The sequence below is a fragment of the Lonchura striata genome, chromosome 3, assembly GCF_050655825.1.
Source record: "Lonchura striata isolate lonStrDom1 chromosome 3, ASM5065582v1, whole genome shotgun sequence".
In the NCBI taxonomy this organism is placed as follows: Eukaryota; Metazoa; Chordata; class Aves; order Passeriformes; family Estrildidae; genus Lonchura; species Lonchura striata.
In genome coordinates, this window is record NC_140705.1 from 44648153 (window position 1) to 44663516 (window position 15364).

Here is a 15364-nt window from a genome sequence, read left to right on the forward strand (position 1 = left end):
TGGACTCTTTCATCTCTTTATTTTTTTCATTCCACTTTTTCTAATCTTAATCAGAAAGTGGCTGGTTCATTTCTTTTTTTCTAGATATCCCATCTTCTCTAAACTTCAATCATTGCAGGGGGGGAGGGGAAGAAGAAGGAAATAAAAAGCACTAAACTAGTAACCCCCTTTTATATTATTCATATTGTCTCATATTGCAAAAGTATTAGCAGACCTGTCATAATGTATGTACATCTCAAGGTTCTTGGGGTAGTGGGTCCTTTCCCCTTCTGAAGGAGGGAAAATAGCCCCATAAGTATTTGCCATTGCTTGCTCTTTTTGCCCTCATCTATTCAACTTCAACTTGAAGGTGCTTGTTTATTGTGTGCTTTGCTTATGAAAATGATACCTGGCATACTTAGGAGGCCTTGAATTCTTGAGCTATGAATGCTGTGCACAGTGTCATAAGAAAAAGATTATGTACAAAGGCATCATCATTCTTTGCATTGTCATTTAAAATTTGCCCTGTGTCTTGAACATGTAGGTGTTGAAAAAAAGCTTACTTCAAGCAGTGTAGTTCCACTAATAAAACTCATCAGTTTTCCCCTAAAAACCAGATGTGGCCTGTGTCCACCCAATCCATGTGAGATCCAGGATAGTTTCTCTAAGAAGCAGAAAGTTATCTGTGAGGGAATACATCTGGAGGAACTGTAGGACCATCTCAGAGTCAGTACAGCTATTGCAATCCCAAAATGTATAAATTTTGATTCAGCAAGTCAGAACTTTGAATTTTCCAGAGTATAAGATGGTGTCTGAAGTTGGCTCAAGGCCTGTCCCAAAGGGCAGGGAGGACAAGGCTGGTTTGTGCAAGCAAATGAAAGCAAAACGAGTCTCTTGATTTTATTTTTTGTAGAATCTTTATGGAGTTAGTGCTTATTTGTCTGCCTGTTGATGCTGTAAACTTTCAGATGCAAGTGCCTTCTACTGGTGCAGTCCTTCCCACACTTGGAGCTCAACCAGACTTCATCCTACAGGGTAAATAATAGTTGTCAATTACCTGGTGAGGGAGGACTTTTTCTATTGACACAGTTAAGGTCCTAGAACTCATAGCCCTGTGGCTCCACAGCTGCCTCTGAAAAAGGCAGGTATGAAGCAATAGAAGGACCCCATTGTGGCCCAACTGTTGGCCTCAGGAGAGATTACTCATGTGTGCAGGTTGAAATGCAGAACATGAAAAGGCTCCTCCACTCATCATTCTGCTATTCAGGCTCTGGTGTTGGGGTGAGGCTTGAACAAAGCATCGAGTGCTGAAGCATTTTGACACAGTCTAGCTTTAGGCTCAACATTCAGCACATGGGATTATGATTGTATTGACGATGGTGGTCTTATTTTCTCAAATTAGGTAAGCAGCTTAAAAAAATACTTTCATACTTGTGCATTTACCTGGATTGTGGGGTTTCTGGGATGGTGCTGCTGCCAGCTACGTGTGAAACAGGAATGTCCTGCTTGCTGTAGCAAAGGGCTGATTCATTGGCATTGTAATAGGTGTCATGTTCCCTTTTGTCAGCTCCTCAGGTATATTTTTCCCCTGCAGTAAACAGAAAATATATTTTAAAAATCCTGTAGAACCAGTAACATGCACGTCATCTGAGTGAGGTGAGGTTCAGTGAAAACTAAAACAGTTCATAAGTGGGGTTAGGTGAGGCTGGGATGAATGCAGAACTGTAGAGTTTGGTTTGAGTGCAGAGGAGCTCTCTGAAGCTGCCATGCCCTGGGAGGCACTGGGAGTCACCATCCCAAAACCTGCTTGCCAGAGGATGAGATCTACCCCCACCAGCAGAGAGGGTCAGGCACTTTCAGACGAGAGCAGGAAGACAGACTGGTGGGCCTGTTCAGTGGAGGTGCCCATTTCTCCCCAGGACTCCCAAAGGTGGCTGGTGTCACTAGCTCAGGTCTGACCTGGATCTGCCCAGATTTTAAGTCTGCAGAAAAACTTATTCCATAGGGAGGGAAAAAAGAATCAAGTGCTATCAACTTGGAGATTACCTCCAAGGGCATCGCAGCATGGAAACTAACGCCACGAGCCTTCCTGGTGAGTTTCTGGGCAGACCTGGTTTTGGGACTGAGTGCCCTGTTGCAATGTATCAGTGGAAGATCAAAGAAGGGCTGTGGAAAGACTTCTGGAGTAAACCCACCTTGCTACTGTTCTTGTAAAAATGGTATGGAGATGGGTATTTTTGTCCACCCATGTCACCTGGCGCAGCATGAGCTGTGTTCATGTATATGGAAAGCAAATCTGTAGGATTCTTCAAATATGCTTCTAAGTGCAGTGTTTAAACTATGTTCCCCAATGCAGAGGGAAAATACAGGAATCTGTGTAACCAAGAGGTTGGGGAGGACCCATGTGTTATTCTCAGGATGAAAGCAGAACTCACATCAGGATGCATCAGAAGGAAAACTGATCACTTTCTACACTCAAAGGGCATTAATATTTTACAGCTGCCATTACGTTTTGAAGAGTGCTTAGGTATTTACTGGTGGCCATCCAGCCCAGAGTCGTGAAGGAGATACCTGTTTTTCAAGTTGTTCTGTTCACTTATCCCTTGTCTCCTAATTCCCACTCTGTCCACAGCAGTGCTGCAGTAACTCGGTGGATATCTGGAGTCACAGCTGCGTGTTCCCACACCAGCTGCCCTTTGTGAGGCTCCCAAGGGTTTTTTTCCTGTAAAAGTCAGTGGGTCAGACCCATTGAGAGCCACGCTTAGGTGCATCCCTAGCTTCCCCCAGAGCTCATTTCTATGGAGCAGCACCATTCCTTTTGCCACCTCAGCTGCCAGCTGAAGCAAATAATATTTTAAAACACTGTTATTTTTTTAAAAAATCAGATAGCATCTTCTGGTTCAATAATAAAGTAATTATGTGCTTAAAATAGCACAGGAGAGGGGTCCTGTTTCAGATTAGTTAACAGAGCAGAAATGCTGGGGGCTGGTTTGGAGGATGCTTGTGGGCTTTCTCATGAGAAGGTCTCAGGTGCCTGTGCTGGCTTCTGAAGGGCTTGCTCAGGCCTGATCAAACTCAGTCAGGCGACAGTGCATCAGATCTATTCCTCTTCATCAGTCGCATGTTTGCTGTAACTGTCACCAGATTCACAATTTAGTGTGTGCAGCTCAACACTTCCAATTAATCCAGGCCGGGTGTTTAACAATCTATCATTTCAGAGCTAGCACTTTGCAGAGCCGCATGCAGGGCAGCCTTGAGCTTGGCTTCCAGGAGCCCTGGAATGCTGTCTCCAGGCACATAGATTTTATTCTTCCCCTGTCACTGTGTGGTGGGAGTTGTTGCTGGTTTAGTTGCATTTCATAGAAAGTGTTAAAAAAATCAACCCGTGACTGCAAAAAATTTCAAAAAATGAAGATTTATAATAGGTGATTCAGCAGTGAGAGGCTTTTGTGATCTTCCATGGGAAGCTACTATTTTTACTGAATTATTATAAGCAGTAGCATCACTCACATTTATTTATAAAGGCATGAAAGAACGCCCATACGTGTTTCTAAATAGTCAATGTATAGTAACAGCCATATGCTGAGAATGAATAAAAATAGAATTGAGCACTCTGGCTTCCACAATGCTGCGTGAGAGTTGTGCTGGAATCTTTGTATCTAAGAAATTAAAAACAGAGGCTTTTTTTTCCCCCTAGATCTTCTTTCTAGCAATACAAACCCAAAGTCTTAATGGTGAAAGTCTGCCTTGCAGTAAAATTGCATTGTTTTCATTAAGGTTGAACTGGATGACCGCTGAGGTTTGGGAGGACTCTTCCAGTAGCTTCAGCTGCTGGTGGATTGGGGCTGTGCTGACAATAGCAGCTGTTTTTGTGGGTGCTACTGTTATGTACATGTTCAGGTTGATTACTTGTGTGTGCCTGCACTTCTCCAGGGGCTCTGTGGCGTGGAGGAGAAATGCAGCGATGCTGTGCTGAAGGAGCTCCACAAATAAAGCATCGTGTTATTTCCAAAGTTCCTACAGTAGCAACACTTGAAATGCTGGGGCTTGCCATTGAGAAACAGTAGGAGAAAATAAAGATGTTATCTGCTGGTCACTCCTGAACAGAAATTACAACTGTTTTACTCTGGCTCTGCAAAGACCCAGCCCTGTGTGTCCATTGCAGCCTTTTTGTATGCAGCTCCTTGTGTTTAAGTTCAATGAGGGGCAACACCTCCCATTTTCTTGCTGACTCTGTTCATGTCCCAGTCGAGCCTGTGATGAATTGCCTTGGGATTTCAGCTTAAAAGAACAATGCCTCACAGTAAATTCTTGCTCTTAATTAACTTAAATCCTTTTATTTAAATCAACAGTGGTTTTGAATTTTGGGCAGCCACAATATAAAGTGGGTGGAAGAGACTGAAAAAGGTGCCTTTTGACAAGGTGCCCTAGCAACCTCAGTGGCAGTGCCTGCCTTCTGATTCCCAAATCCGATTCTAATGTGGAAAAGCATTGCCATAGCATGCAGAAGATAACACTTTACGTTTTAGGGGATTTCCTATAGCAAAGGGTGCTGAGGTACCTGGCTCCTGACACTGGTCAGGGTGGGGGGTTGCTGGAGAGCCTGACCTTCTTGTTCTGCAGCTGCATTAAAGTATCAGCATTTTCCTTGCACTCTGCTTCCCATCTCCCAACACCCAGTGTAAATGACAACCAGCATGCTCTACTCACAGCAAACAAATGTTACTTATTAGAGTCCTCATGTGGTCAGAGCATGTCTGACTGTAAAGTAACTGGAGATTTTTCTGCTAACTGGAAGCATGGTGCTCTGAGGCAATTTCCAGGCAGTGTATATTTTCAGCTAAGTTTTATTTACGTCAGCATAGCAATTTGCAATATCGCTGTTTGCAAAGAGCGAGAGGCAGTGGTTGTTTTAACTAGAATTAATTTTTTAAACTTTTCTTACTTTTATTTTTTTTTTAAGGAAAAACTTTCAAGTCATGACTCAATTCCCATAGGCCCATGCTTTGTGATGCTTTCCTTTTTAAAGAGGAGGGCACAAACCCCGTTGGTGGGCAGGTCTCTCGCTGCCTGCCCTCGTGGCCAGCACGGCTGGAGGAGCGTGGTGTGCGTGTTGGGGAGGGTTTGTTTTCCCTGTGCTAATCACTTGCTCCTGTTGGAATTTGGCACGGCGCGGTGCCCCGTGTGCGGGACGCAGGAGGCAGGTCCGTGTACTGCTCTCCTATCCGAGCCTGCACATTTCAGGGGATAAACCTTTTTTGGACTTAATGTTCTCCCAAGGAGCTTAAGTCCCTCAAGGCTCTTTTCTTCTAGGGTGCAGAATGATGGGCAGAGGTGCAGGCAGAGGTGATCACAGCAGAAGCCTCTTCTGGTGTTCTTCCCCTACCACCAAGCTCAGAAAACTCCTTTGAAGACAGGAGGAGGAGGGGAAACCACAGAGCCACCCTTCAGATGTGGAGCTGACTTTCTTAAATCTGTGGGATATTTTTTTTTCCATTTTCCTGAAGGAGGGTGTGCTTGGTAGGGGTGTATCAGAACATGGCTAGGTAGATATTGTGGGAGACTTCTCTTTATGTTTTAGTTCTTGATTTTTCTGTATCTACAGAGCACCCTCACTATTTTATTAAATTATATACATCCTTCTGGTTTGCAAAAACTCATGGGAAAGAGGAGTAAATTCTGAGACCACATTAGGATTTCAGAGTTCTTTGAGAAGAATGGCACTGTAGCCTTATGCAGCTAAGTAACAAGGGACTGTATGGAACCAATAGATTGGTACTTCCTAAAAATCAGCTTCCCTAGACTTGCAAATCCCTTTCACCAGAAATTCCTATGTACATGCACACAATTGGCAATTTTAGACACTGCATCTGTTTTCTTGTTTACTTGCAACTGAATCTCCTTGGGGACTTTAAAGCAAACAAAATGTAAAATATGTAAAATATAAATGTGGTTGTCCCACTCTGCTCTGCACTGATGCAGCATCCCCTTTAGTCTTGTGTGTAGTTTTCGGCACCACAGTATAAAAAAGACATTGAGCAATTATTAGAGAGTGTCCAAAACCAGGCCACAAGGATGGGGAAGGGCATTGAGGGGAAGCTGTATGAGGAGCAGTTGAGGTCACTTGGTCTGTTCAGCCTGGAGAAAAAAAAGACTGAGGGGAGACCTCATTGCAGTCTGCAACTTCCTCATGAGAGGAGGGGTAGACACTGATCTCTTCCTAGTGGTGACCAGTGGCAGGACCCAAGAGAATGGCATGAAGCTGTGACAGGGGAGGGTTAGGCTGGATATCAGGAAAAGGTTTTTCACCCTGAGGGTGGTTGGGCTCCCCAGATAAGTGGTCACAGCATCACTTGTCTGAGTTTGGAAAATGCTCTCAGACACATGGTGTGACTCTTGGGGTGTCCTGAGCAGGGCTGGGTGTTGGACTTGATGATTCTGATGTGTCCCAACATACTCTGTGATTCTGTGAAAACTGGTAGTTGAAGCAAGTTTTGAGTTACTTCATGAGAAGGCACAGACACTGGTCTGGACAGGTGGGCAAAATGTGTTGAATTATTAACAGACTCCAGTTTCATCAACTACTGAATGCAAAAAAAGTAGGGTTTTCTTAAAGAAAATAATTTTTGGTGGAAGCTGTCTCTAGGGGTGTTCATCCCAAATGAGATCTGTATGACCTTTTGAGCAAGATGACATAAGCTGAAAACTGAAATTCAAGTGAGCAAGCAGAGCCATGGAGAAGCTGGACTCCCTCTGTTCAGCTGGAGGCTGATAAGCTGGAGTTATTTTCATGGCTTCTTTTCAGTGGTGTTAGATCTGATGCCTTTCTCTGCTGCATGGCTACCATACAACTTCATATGGTGGAATAAAAACATTATATATGTTAATACAGGATAAAATAATGTGTAATTCTCCCAAGTGAGCATTAGCAGAATTTATGGGTCTGCAGCTAGTGTTTGTTTTTCTCCCACCATGTCTTAATATCCCACTTGTTAAACTACTGCATTTGATATTTAGCCCTAACTTTAGAATTTAGGAGCCCATATCTGAAATTACAAATTTGCTACTCACTACAAAACACTGAAGAAAAACAGACCAGCCACCAGCTGCTCTTCAGCTTGCTAATATTCAGGCTTTTTTTTTTTTTTTTTTTTTTAAAGCAGGGACTTTTAAGAGTTAAGTTACACAACTCTCATTTTATTTTTAAAGCAAGTGGATTCCTTGTTGCGTTGTCGAGGATGATAAATTGATACCACATGTTGCTTCCAGACAAAAAAGACTCTGTACTGCCATGGAAGCACTTGCAGCTGGTGTCTGAGTTAGTGGACAGGCTCCACAAGGTAAACACTACTTGGAAGAAGCTGAAATGGGCACAGGGAGGGCGAATTTTCTCCATTTTAAAAGCTCAAGCATTTGCTGCTGTTGTCTGACCAGGTCTGAGTGTTGAAATAACATGCAGTCCCAGCTTCCTTGGGAGACTCATTTAGTTGTTTGTATCAGATTAGGAATGGGGCACTTTGGAAATGTTTGAGTGTCCTCTCTGTCAGCTTGCCTGTTTGCAGTATTTTCAAAATATTGAGAGAGACTCGTGTAATTAGGACATGCTAGCTGATCTCAGGGGATTTTCTTGAGCGCAAAATGTAGCTGGATCCCTTGAGGAGTATTAACTGAATAAAATGCTGTGCAGTGGATCAACATTTGTTGAAGTTGAGAGCATGTCCCTGAGTTTGAGGAAAGGGGTATAAGCCCTGGTATTGCTGCCCTGGCTGTTCTGAGCACCCAGCTCACCCTTTCTCCTGGTGCCAAGGGAGGACAGCAGCACTGCTTGCCGTGGCACTGCACCATCGTCTGCTAACACCAGTTTTGCCCAGTCTCATGTGTTCCTCTGCCCTGAGTCTTCCTTGTCTCCAGGGATAGTCCCTCTTCCTGCAGCACCACTTTCAAAGGGGACTTCAACCCAGCTGGTCTGGCCTTAGGGCAGTACATGATGCTCTAGATGTTATCTGCAGGAACCTCAGTCTTCTGGTGTTCAGTAGAGCGCACAACGTTCTTCAAATCCAATATAAATAGTAACACTAATAAAGGGAGGAGCTCATCATATTTCTTTTTTTGCTCTGCTCAAGTACAGTCCATATGTTGTACCCATCGGTGGTATCCGAGCTGTCTGCAGCCTGGCTAGCATCTCTCCCATCTACATATGGTCTCCAGGACAGATGATGGAAGTTCCTTTATGGATCTTTTAAAGTTTCTCATTGCATTTTGGCATGGAAAAATGTGTTAAGTTTCCATCATCATGGCCTAATTCATCTCCCACATAAGTCATAGACAAATCCCCATTAATTTCATCAGCAGTGGGTTCAAATGATAAACTGTATTTTCTTTGCTTCCCCACCTCCTTTGTGGTTTGTTGCATGGTCATATATTAGTAATGCACGTAGCTGTGAGCAGTGATTGTCCCCATATACTTTCCTGTCTTTTAAGCAGATGGGAATATTTTTTGACAGCTCAGAAAACAGGTAGAAAAGACAGTTATTTCCATCCAGATTGCCACCTGGTAGCACAGTGCAACAGGTTTTACTTATGTGAGTTGTCAATCCTGGTGGCTTCCGCAGCAAAACTTGCATGAGAAAGGATAATAGGATCCAGCCTTAATTTGATTTGGCAGGTCACCCAACAGAAGGAGAAACCAAAAAACTCAGATACTGTTGCAGAAGAGGTTAGTGGGGGAGGTTACGTGAAAGAAGTGGGTTTTAAGGCAGTGTTTGAACAGAGGGTGGAGATGGGGTACACAAAAATAAATTAGCCCACAGTTATGCTTAAGAAAATCTTCCTGCAGAAGAAAAGCAAAGAAAAACAGACGCAGGATTGTAAGTGGCATAGTGTTTAATGTAAAGGAAAACAAACTGCTTGGATTTTTTATAACTACCAATTTTCAATGCAGAAGGATTATTACATTCTTTTATTATTTGTGTAAAACCGACACTTAGAAAAAATATATAGTAAGAAGAAAATTACACATGTGCACATACATATCCACACATGCAGGAGTCCTCGTCCTGAAAGGTGCCTCAGTCTCACAGTTTTACTATTTAGGATTTTTCATGGTTTTAGGCCAAATACTTTCATCCTACAGGTACCAGCAGCAGAAATAAGCCCTTTTATGAGAATACATTAGGCTGAAAGCTGTTAGCTGCTGGCACTTTGGCTGAGTGTTTTTATATCTGAAGGTGTGCTTGGCATACTGCATGTGCCACCTCAGGTGTTTCTCCTCTCTAAGATTCATTTTTCATTAGCAAGAGTCATGATGCCATGTGTTCTTATACATGGCATTTTTAGGTGGAGAACAGCATGGTTTGTATGGCTTTTGAAGCCTGGTGTGGACTTTGAATGGAGAAATCCCCATACAGATGTTCTCACAAGTGGCTGTCCATAGAAATTACAGGGACTGAGGGTGAGAGCTACCTGCAGAGATGCAGTACAAGCTGGAATATCAAGAAAGGCTATTTTTAAAAAAACATTGGTTCTCCAGCCAGTTTTACAGGGAGAAACCTGAGAAAGTAAGGAGTGGTAGCTAGTTTTTAGAAGTTAGACTGTTGACACACTCAAAATATTGTTAAAATGCCATCAGTTAAACAATAAAAAGCTTTTTCCCTCCTTAGAATGAAGAATTATTATGGTGCAACTCAATCCACCATATTTTGATGGTATGATAGTCCCTCAGAAATGGACATGTTTATAGCTGAGGCACCGACCCAAACTTCTCTTGAGCATGTCAGCAAAGTCTGATCAGTTGCTTTGTGTAAATTGTTTAAAACATAACAGTTGCTGTTTTGAAGCGTGGTCCATATGATTTCTCTTTTCATTAAGTGATAATTACAACCACGTCTGCTGTCTGCATGCGAGAACTTCAGGCATGTTTTCCATTTCACAATCTGACAAAAACCACAAAGCAGTGGGGAAAGAAGGGCATTTTATACTGAAAAGAATGGTTTAAAAAAAAGCTGGACTGTACTTTATATGTATCTCCAGTTTATTTATGTCAAGCATTCATGTTTCTTAAGGAGGTGCTGGTGAATGATTTGTTGATCGATTCATTCTTGACCTATTTAAATCTGGAGTTTCTTCAGCTTTTTGTAAATGAAGGGCACTTGTTCTGAATTGTGTTATGGTCTTGCTGACTGTGTTTTTAAAAGATGTTGATAGGACAAATGTTATTTTATCCTTTTCATAGATACACCTGGTAGTTGCCAAAATTAAAAAAAAAAAAAAAAAACAAACCTCTGCACTCTTTAAGCCTAGAGGAATAGCCCAAGGGGTTTCTCAAAGGAATATGGGATAGCTCCAAAAATCTTTTGATTTCCACATGGGAAAAAAATGTTGGTTTACCAAACCTGGAAGCATTCGCAATAACAAATACTATTTGCTTTTCCTTTCTTTGATCCATATTTTAAGCACAAGATCAGCAGGATGAGTGGAGCGAGATTTTTCATCTCAGTTATTTTGGTTTAAATCTGGTGCTGATTCTCTGGGGGTACCATGGGCTGGTTTTCTTAGGCTCTTGCTGATTCTGAGGTGGTTATCATCGGTTTGAGCCAACATGGTGTTTGGGCAGTTTGATGCTGCTGACTAGTGCGAGCAGGTAGGGTGCAAGAGCAAGCTGTGCAGGCTCCCCTGAGAGCCCAGTAATCCATAGCATCCCGTACAGCATGGAGTATCCAGCTGTGTACAGCAGCTTCATACAGCTCTGTATCCAGCAGCTTACAGGGACAGGGATATCGTTGCATACTGTGTCACATCACGTTTTGAAGACTGTGAGGATACTATGGCGAGGGGACAGCTGGCCAGCTACTGCCGTATGGGCGTAATTCTGGTGCCTCTAATCAAGAGAGAAAGTACAGCTTAGTCATGCACAGCGTGCCTGTGGGAGAGGAGCAGCAGCACTTGCAGTTTTCTCAGGAACTATTATAACAAATATACAGCACACGTGCCCATGAAGAATTAAAAAGACATTTGCAGAGGCTACGATGAGTGTGACTATCCCTCCAGCCAGATTTTTGCTGTGCCTTTGCAGTTTTTATTTCAAGGAACTGATGGCAAGATTACTGATAGTAATAGTTAGTCTTGAGTAAAAAGTAAGGGAGAAACATCTAGCTCCTTTCTAGCAGGAATGTAATTCTCCTTTTCTTAGGATGAAGCTTTTAGGGATGTGGAGATAGGCATAAGGAATGCACAACTAGTGCAAGCTTGGGGCTTGCTTTACAGCAGGACGCTGCCTTGCCACAGTCACACTCCAGTTCTCCCATATCCAGCACCAGAGAAATTCATGGAGATGTCCAGGAGGGTCCAATGATTTTATTCATGTTGCTGTTATCGTGGGATGTTGGTTTAATGATTGAGATTTGACTTGTAAAAGAAGTGGGGTGCCAGTCTTGATGCTTTATTTTCTTCTTTTTCTGCAGAATTCGATCCGGCACAACTTGTCACTCCATAGCCGATTTGTCAGGGTGCAGAATGAAGGCACTGGGAAAAGCTCTTGGTGGATGATCAATCCAGATGGTGGAAAAGGCGGCAAGGCGCCCCGGCGACGCGCTGTGTCAATGGACAACAGCAACAAGTACACCAAGAGCAGAGGGCGGGCAGCAAAGAAAAAGGCAGCCCTGCAGACAGCCCAGGAGACGAGTGAGGACAGCCCTACCCAGCTCTCCAAGTGGCCAGGGAGTCCCACCTCCCGCAGCAGCGACGAGCTGGATGCGTGGACAGATTTTCGCTCCCGTACAAATTCAAATGCCAGTACGATCAGTGGCCGCTTGTCACCAATTTTGGCAAGCACCGAGCTCGATGATGTTCAAGATGATGATGCTCCACTTTCTCCCATGCTGTACAGTAGTCCATCGAGCTTGTCCCCATCAGTAAACAAACCATGTACTGTGGAGTTGCCTAGGTTGACTGATATGGCTGGGACAATGAACTTGAATGATGGACTGACTGATAACCTCATGGATGATCTCTTGGACAATATAACACTCCCTCCCTCCCAGCAGTCACCCACAGGAGGGATAATGCAGAGAAGCTCCAGTTTTCCTTATGGTTCCAAAGGTTCAGGACTGGGCTCCCCATCAAGTAGTTTCAACAATGCTGTGTTTGGGCCGTCGTCCCTGAATTCCCTCCGCCAGTCACCCATGCAGACAATTCAGGAGAACAAGCAGGCCACCTTCTCTTCCATTTCTCATTACAACAACCAGACGCTGCAGGATCTCCTCACCTCTGATGCGCTTAGTCACAGCGATGTCATGATGACGCAGTCTGACCCACTCATGTCACAAGCCAGCACGGCTGTGTCCGCCCAGAATTCCCGCAGGAATATAATGCTCCGCAACGACCCCATGATGTCATTTGCCGCACAGTCCAGCCAGGGCGGTCTGGTCAATCAGAACCTGTCCCATCACCAGCACCAGTCCCACAACTCCTCTCTTAGTGGCAGCCGTGCCTTGTCCAATTCCATCAGTAACATAGGCTTGAGTGATTCCAGCAGCTTGGGATCCAGCAAACATCAGCAGTCACCTGTCAATCAGTCTATGCAAACACTTTCTGACCCGCTGTCAGGCTCCTCTTTGTACTCCTCTAGCGTGAACCTCCCGGTCATGGGACATGAGAAATTCCCGAGTGACTTGGACCTGGATATTTTCAATGGGAGCCTGGAGTGTGACATGGAGTCCATTATCCGCAGTGAACTCATGGATGCCGATGGGCTGGATTTTAACTTTGATTCCCTCATCTCAGCTCAGAACGTTGTCAGTCTGAATGTGGGGAACTTCACTGGTGCTAAACAGGCTTCATCACAGAGTTGGGTACCAGGCTGAAGGATCTTTGAGAACAGGGAAAACGGGCAAACAGGTCAGTGCCCCATAGATGTGGTAAAATGATTGGTTCCTTAGTTTTATTGGAGTTTCACCAAACCCTTAATAGTTAGTGCACACTAATAATAGTAATTTGGCTTCTGATGGCTTGCTGTGTGTTGGTATGCAACAGGCACAGCCAAGAAACGTGGAGGTGTGGAGGGAAACGAGGCTAAGCTGCTTGACTGCAACACTGTTGATCACGCATCTGGTGTTCAGCACCCTTCTTAATTTAGGCATGAGAAATGTAAATCACAAATCAGGCAAACCAAGGTGGAATATTTGTGGTTTTTAGGAATCACAGAGCTCTAGCTTGTCTTCTTTGAAGTCACAACAGATGGATTCCCTCTTGCAGCTGAAGCCACGTGTAGCCAAGCTGTGTTACACTGGGATGGGGCGAGGGGCTCTGCAGTCAGTGGAGCAGTGTTGCTGTGGGGGAGGAGGAAGTGTGTCTTTGCAGGATCACAGCACTCACTTGGGATCAGGTGTGTGGGACAGATCTGGGCAGAATTGGAGTTGTGCTGATTCTGCTGATCTGCGGTGGCATAGCAACACTAGCAAAGTTGTTAGGGTTGCTTTTTTGTAAAATTGTATTTCTTGGCCAAAAAACAGGTATCAAATGGAGGAATTATATATTGGTGGGATCCTGGTCTCAGGAATGTCCTGGTCTACTTACTGTTTTAAGTATGCAATAACTGTTTTCCTCCTCTCCCTGCCCCTGAATGGGGTAGGTATCTTTTTCTTTTGAACTCCACCAAGGGAATATCTGGAGATTTGGGTTTTGACATAGGTGTTTTTTAAATGTTAACTTCTTCGGATTATTTTTTTCCAGATTGATATGTTTTTTCCCATTTATTTTTTTCCACAGCTGGGGACTTGTAATCATTGTTTCTGTCATTCTTTTGTGATTCTTCAGGATCCTGCCCATACCTCTGTCTGCTCACACATACATATTCCCTGACTCATAGGGCAGGTGCCACACAAAGTGCCCTTTCTCCTTTGTTTATTTATTAGTATAAGGGAGTAAATTTCATAATGTAGTAGGATAAAAGGTTAGCTATAAATTATTGAAAGTGTTCTATTAACTTCAGAATAGTATGTAGAGCATCTCAGTGGTGAGGTTAAATGGGGCATTCATGCAGTTTACAGCTTACTTCAAGCTTTCTTATTTTCCAGGTGACGGACAGAAAGGAGTCAGTGTCCTTTGACTTTACAGTGCATAATTTACCCCTTTCATCTTTAATTAAGTTTTCATTCACTATTGCACATTTAAATGTTCAAGGGGAAGCCTTGTGGTAGGTGAGCAGCAGTGGTGAACGTGGAGAATGTTGTTCTGTTTCCTGTGTGTATGGAGCACCTCAGGAGATGTGCTGTGGTCTGCTGTCTGTGAGGGAGAACAAGACTGCCCAGGCAGTCTCCTTTCAGTCAATCTGCAAAGCTGCCCTGCTCTGATGAAGTTCTTGGTGTGCACAGTCCTTTCTCTGTCAGTGCAAGGATTTCCTCTGGTTCTTGCACATCTTCTGACTCTTAGCAAGAGCACTGCCGTGCACAGCCAGGAAATGAGCTGTGGAGAAGGGCTGTAGAGGATGCTGCGTCCCAAGGACCCCGAGCAAGGCAGCAACTTGGCAATACCAGGGCCAAAGATGAATTTTGGGATTTCTTCAGTTCTGATACTGGAGAATTTAGGAAAAGAAAGGGAGAAAAACCAGAATTGATTCAAGGTTGAGGAAGCAAAAGTTTATAGCAGGTCATGCTTGCTGAACAGTTCTCTTTTCCTTCAGGTGCATGAGCTGCTTGGATTTAAAAACCTTCTTTGCATGATGTGAAAAAACCAGCTGTAGGGACTTTATTGCTGTGCAACATCCAAAAGTACAATCTGTCAAATGGGTCCTGAAAAGTAGGTGTTATTGATGGTCTTGCTTGACACAGGCAAATAGGGCAGCCTCTTGCTTCCATAGCTTCACGTGCTGTGTGTAGGTAGCAGCCATAGCAGCCACCGCGGGGGACTTGCATGGGCAGTGTGGAGGAGACACAACACCCCACCTCCTCACTGATGCTCCCTGCTGCCTCTTCACCCCAGCCTCTGGCATCTATGGAAAGCATAGCTGCCATGATCTTTTTCAGGCTGCTCCCTCTGAATAAAGGAACTGACACATCTGTGTGAGCGGAGTCTCATTGCAGAGGACAGATTTATTAACGAGACAGCTCTCCTCAGTGGATTACTGTCCAGTCATCTGTGGAAGCCTCTCTCCCCCTCCCTGACAAGTGGACCAGCTGCTGTGGGGTGCCTCTGGTATCAGGTGCAAGCACAGATGATTTCTTGCTGAGCTGGTTCATCATGCACCCTTTCTCATCTGTTAAGCAGCGCTGTTTGAGAATTTGCCTCCCTGAGAGCATCTTGTGTTTTGATAGGGGCTTCTCGCATGACATCAGATGCAATCATTCTGAATTGCTTTTCTTGGTTACTCTCCACTGAATGAAAATCTTCT

General features: G+C 44.0%; 1 protein-coding gene across 1 annotated transcript in view; it reads left to right on the forward strand.

Moving 5' to 3' along the window:
• The window catches only part of FOXO3 (forkhead box O3), an 88096-nt gene that overhangs the window by 59205 nt on the left and 13527 nt on the right, over positions 1–15364 (forward strand). The window contains exon 2 of the mRNA XM_021553805.3: positions 11439–12873. Within this exon, the coding sequence (XP_021409480.1) occupies positions 11439–12839 (1401 nt within the window). The 3' untranslated portion in view covers positions 12840–12873. The remainder of the gene's footprint in view (positions 1–11438; positions 12874–15364) is intronic.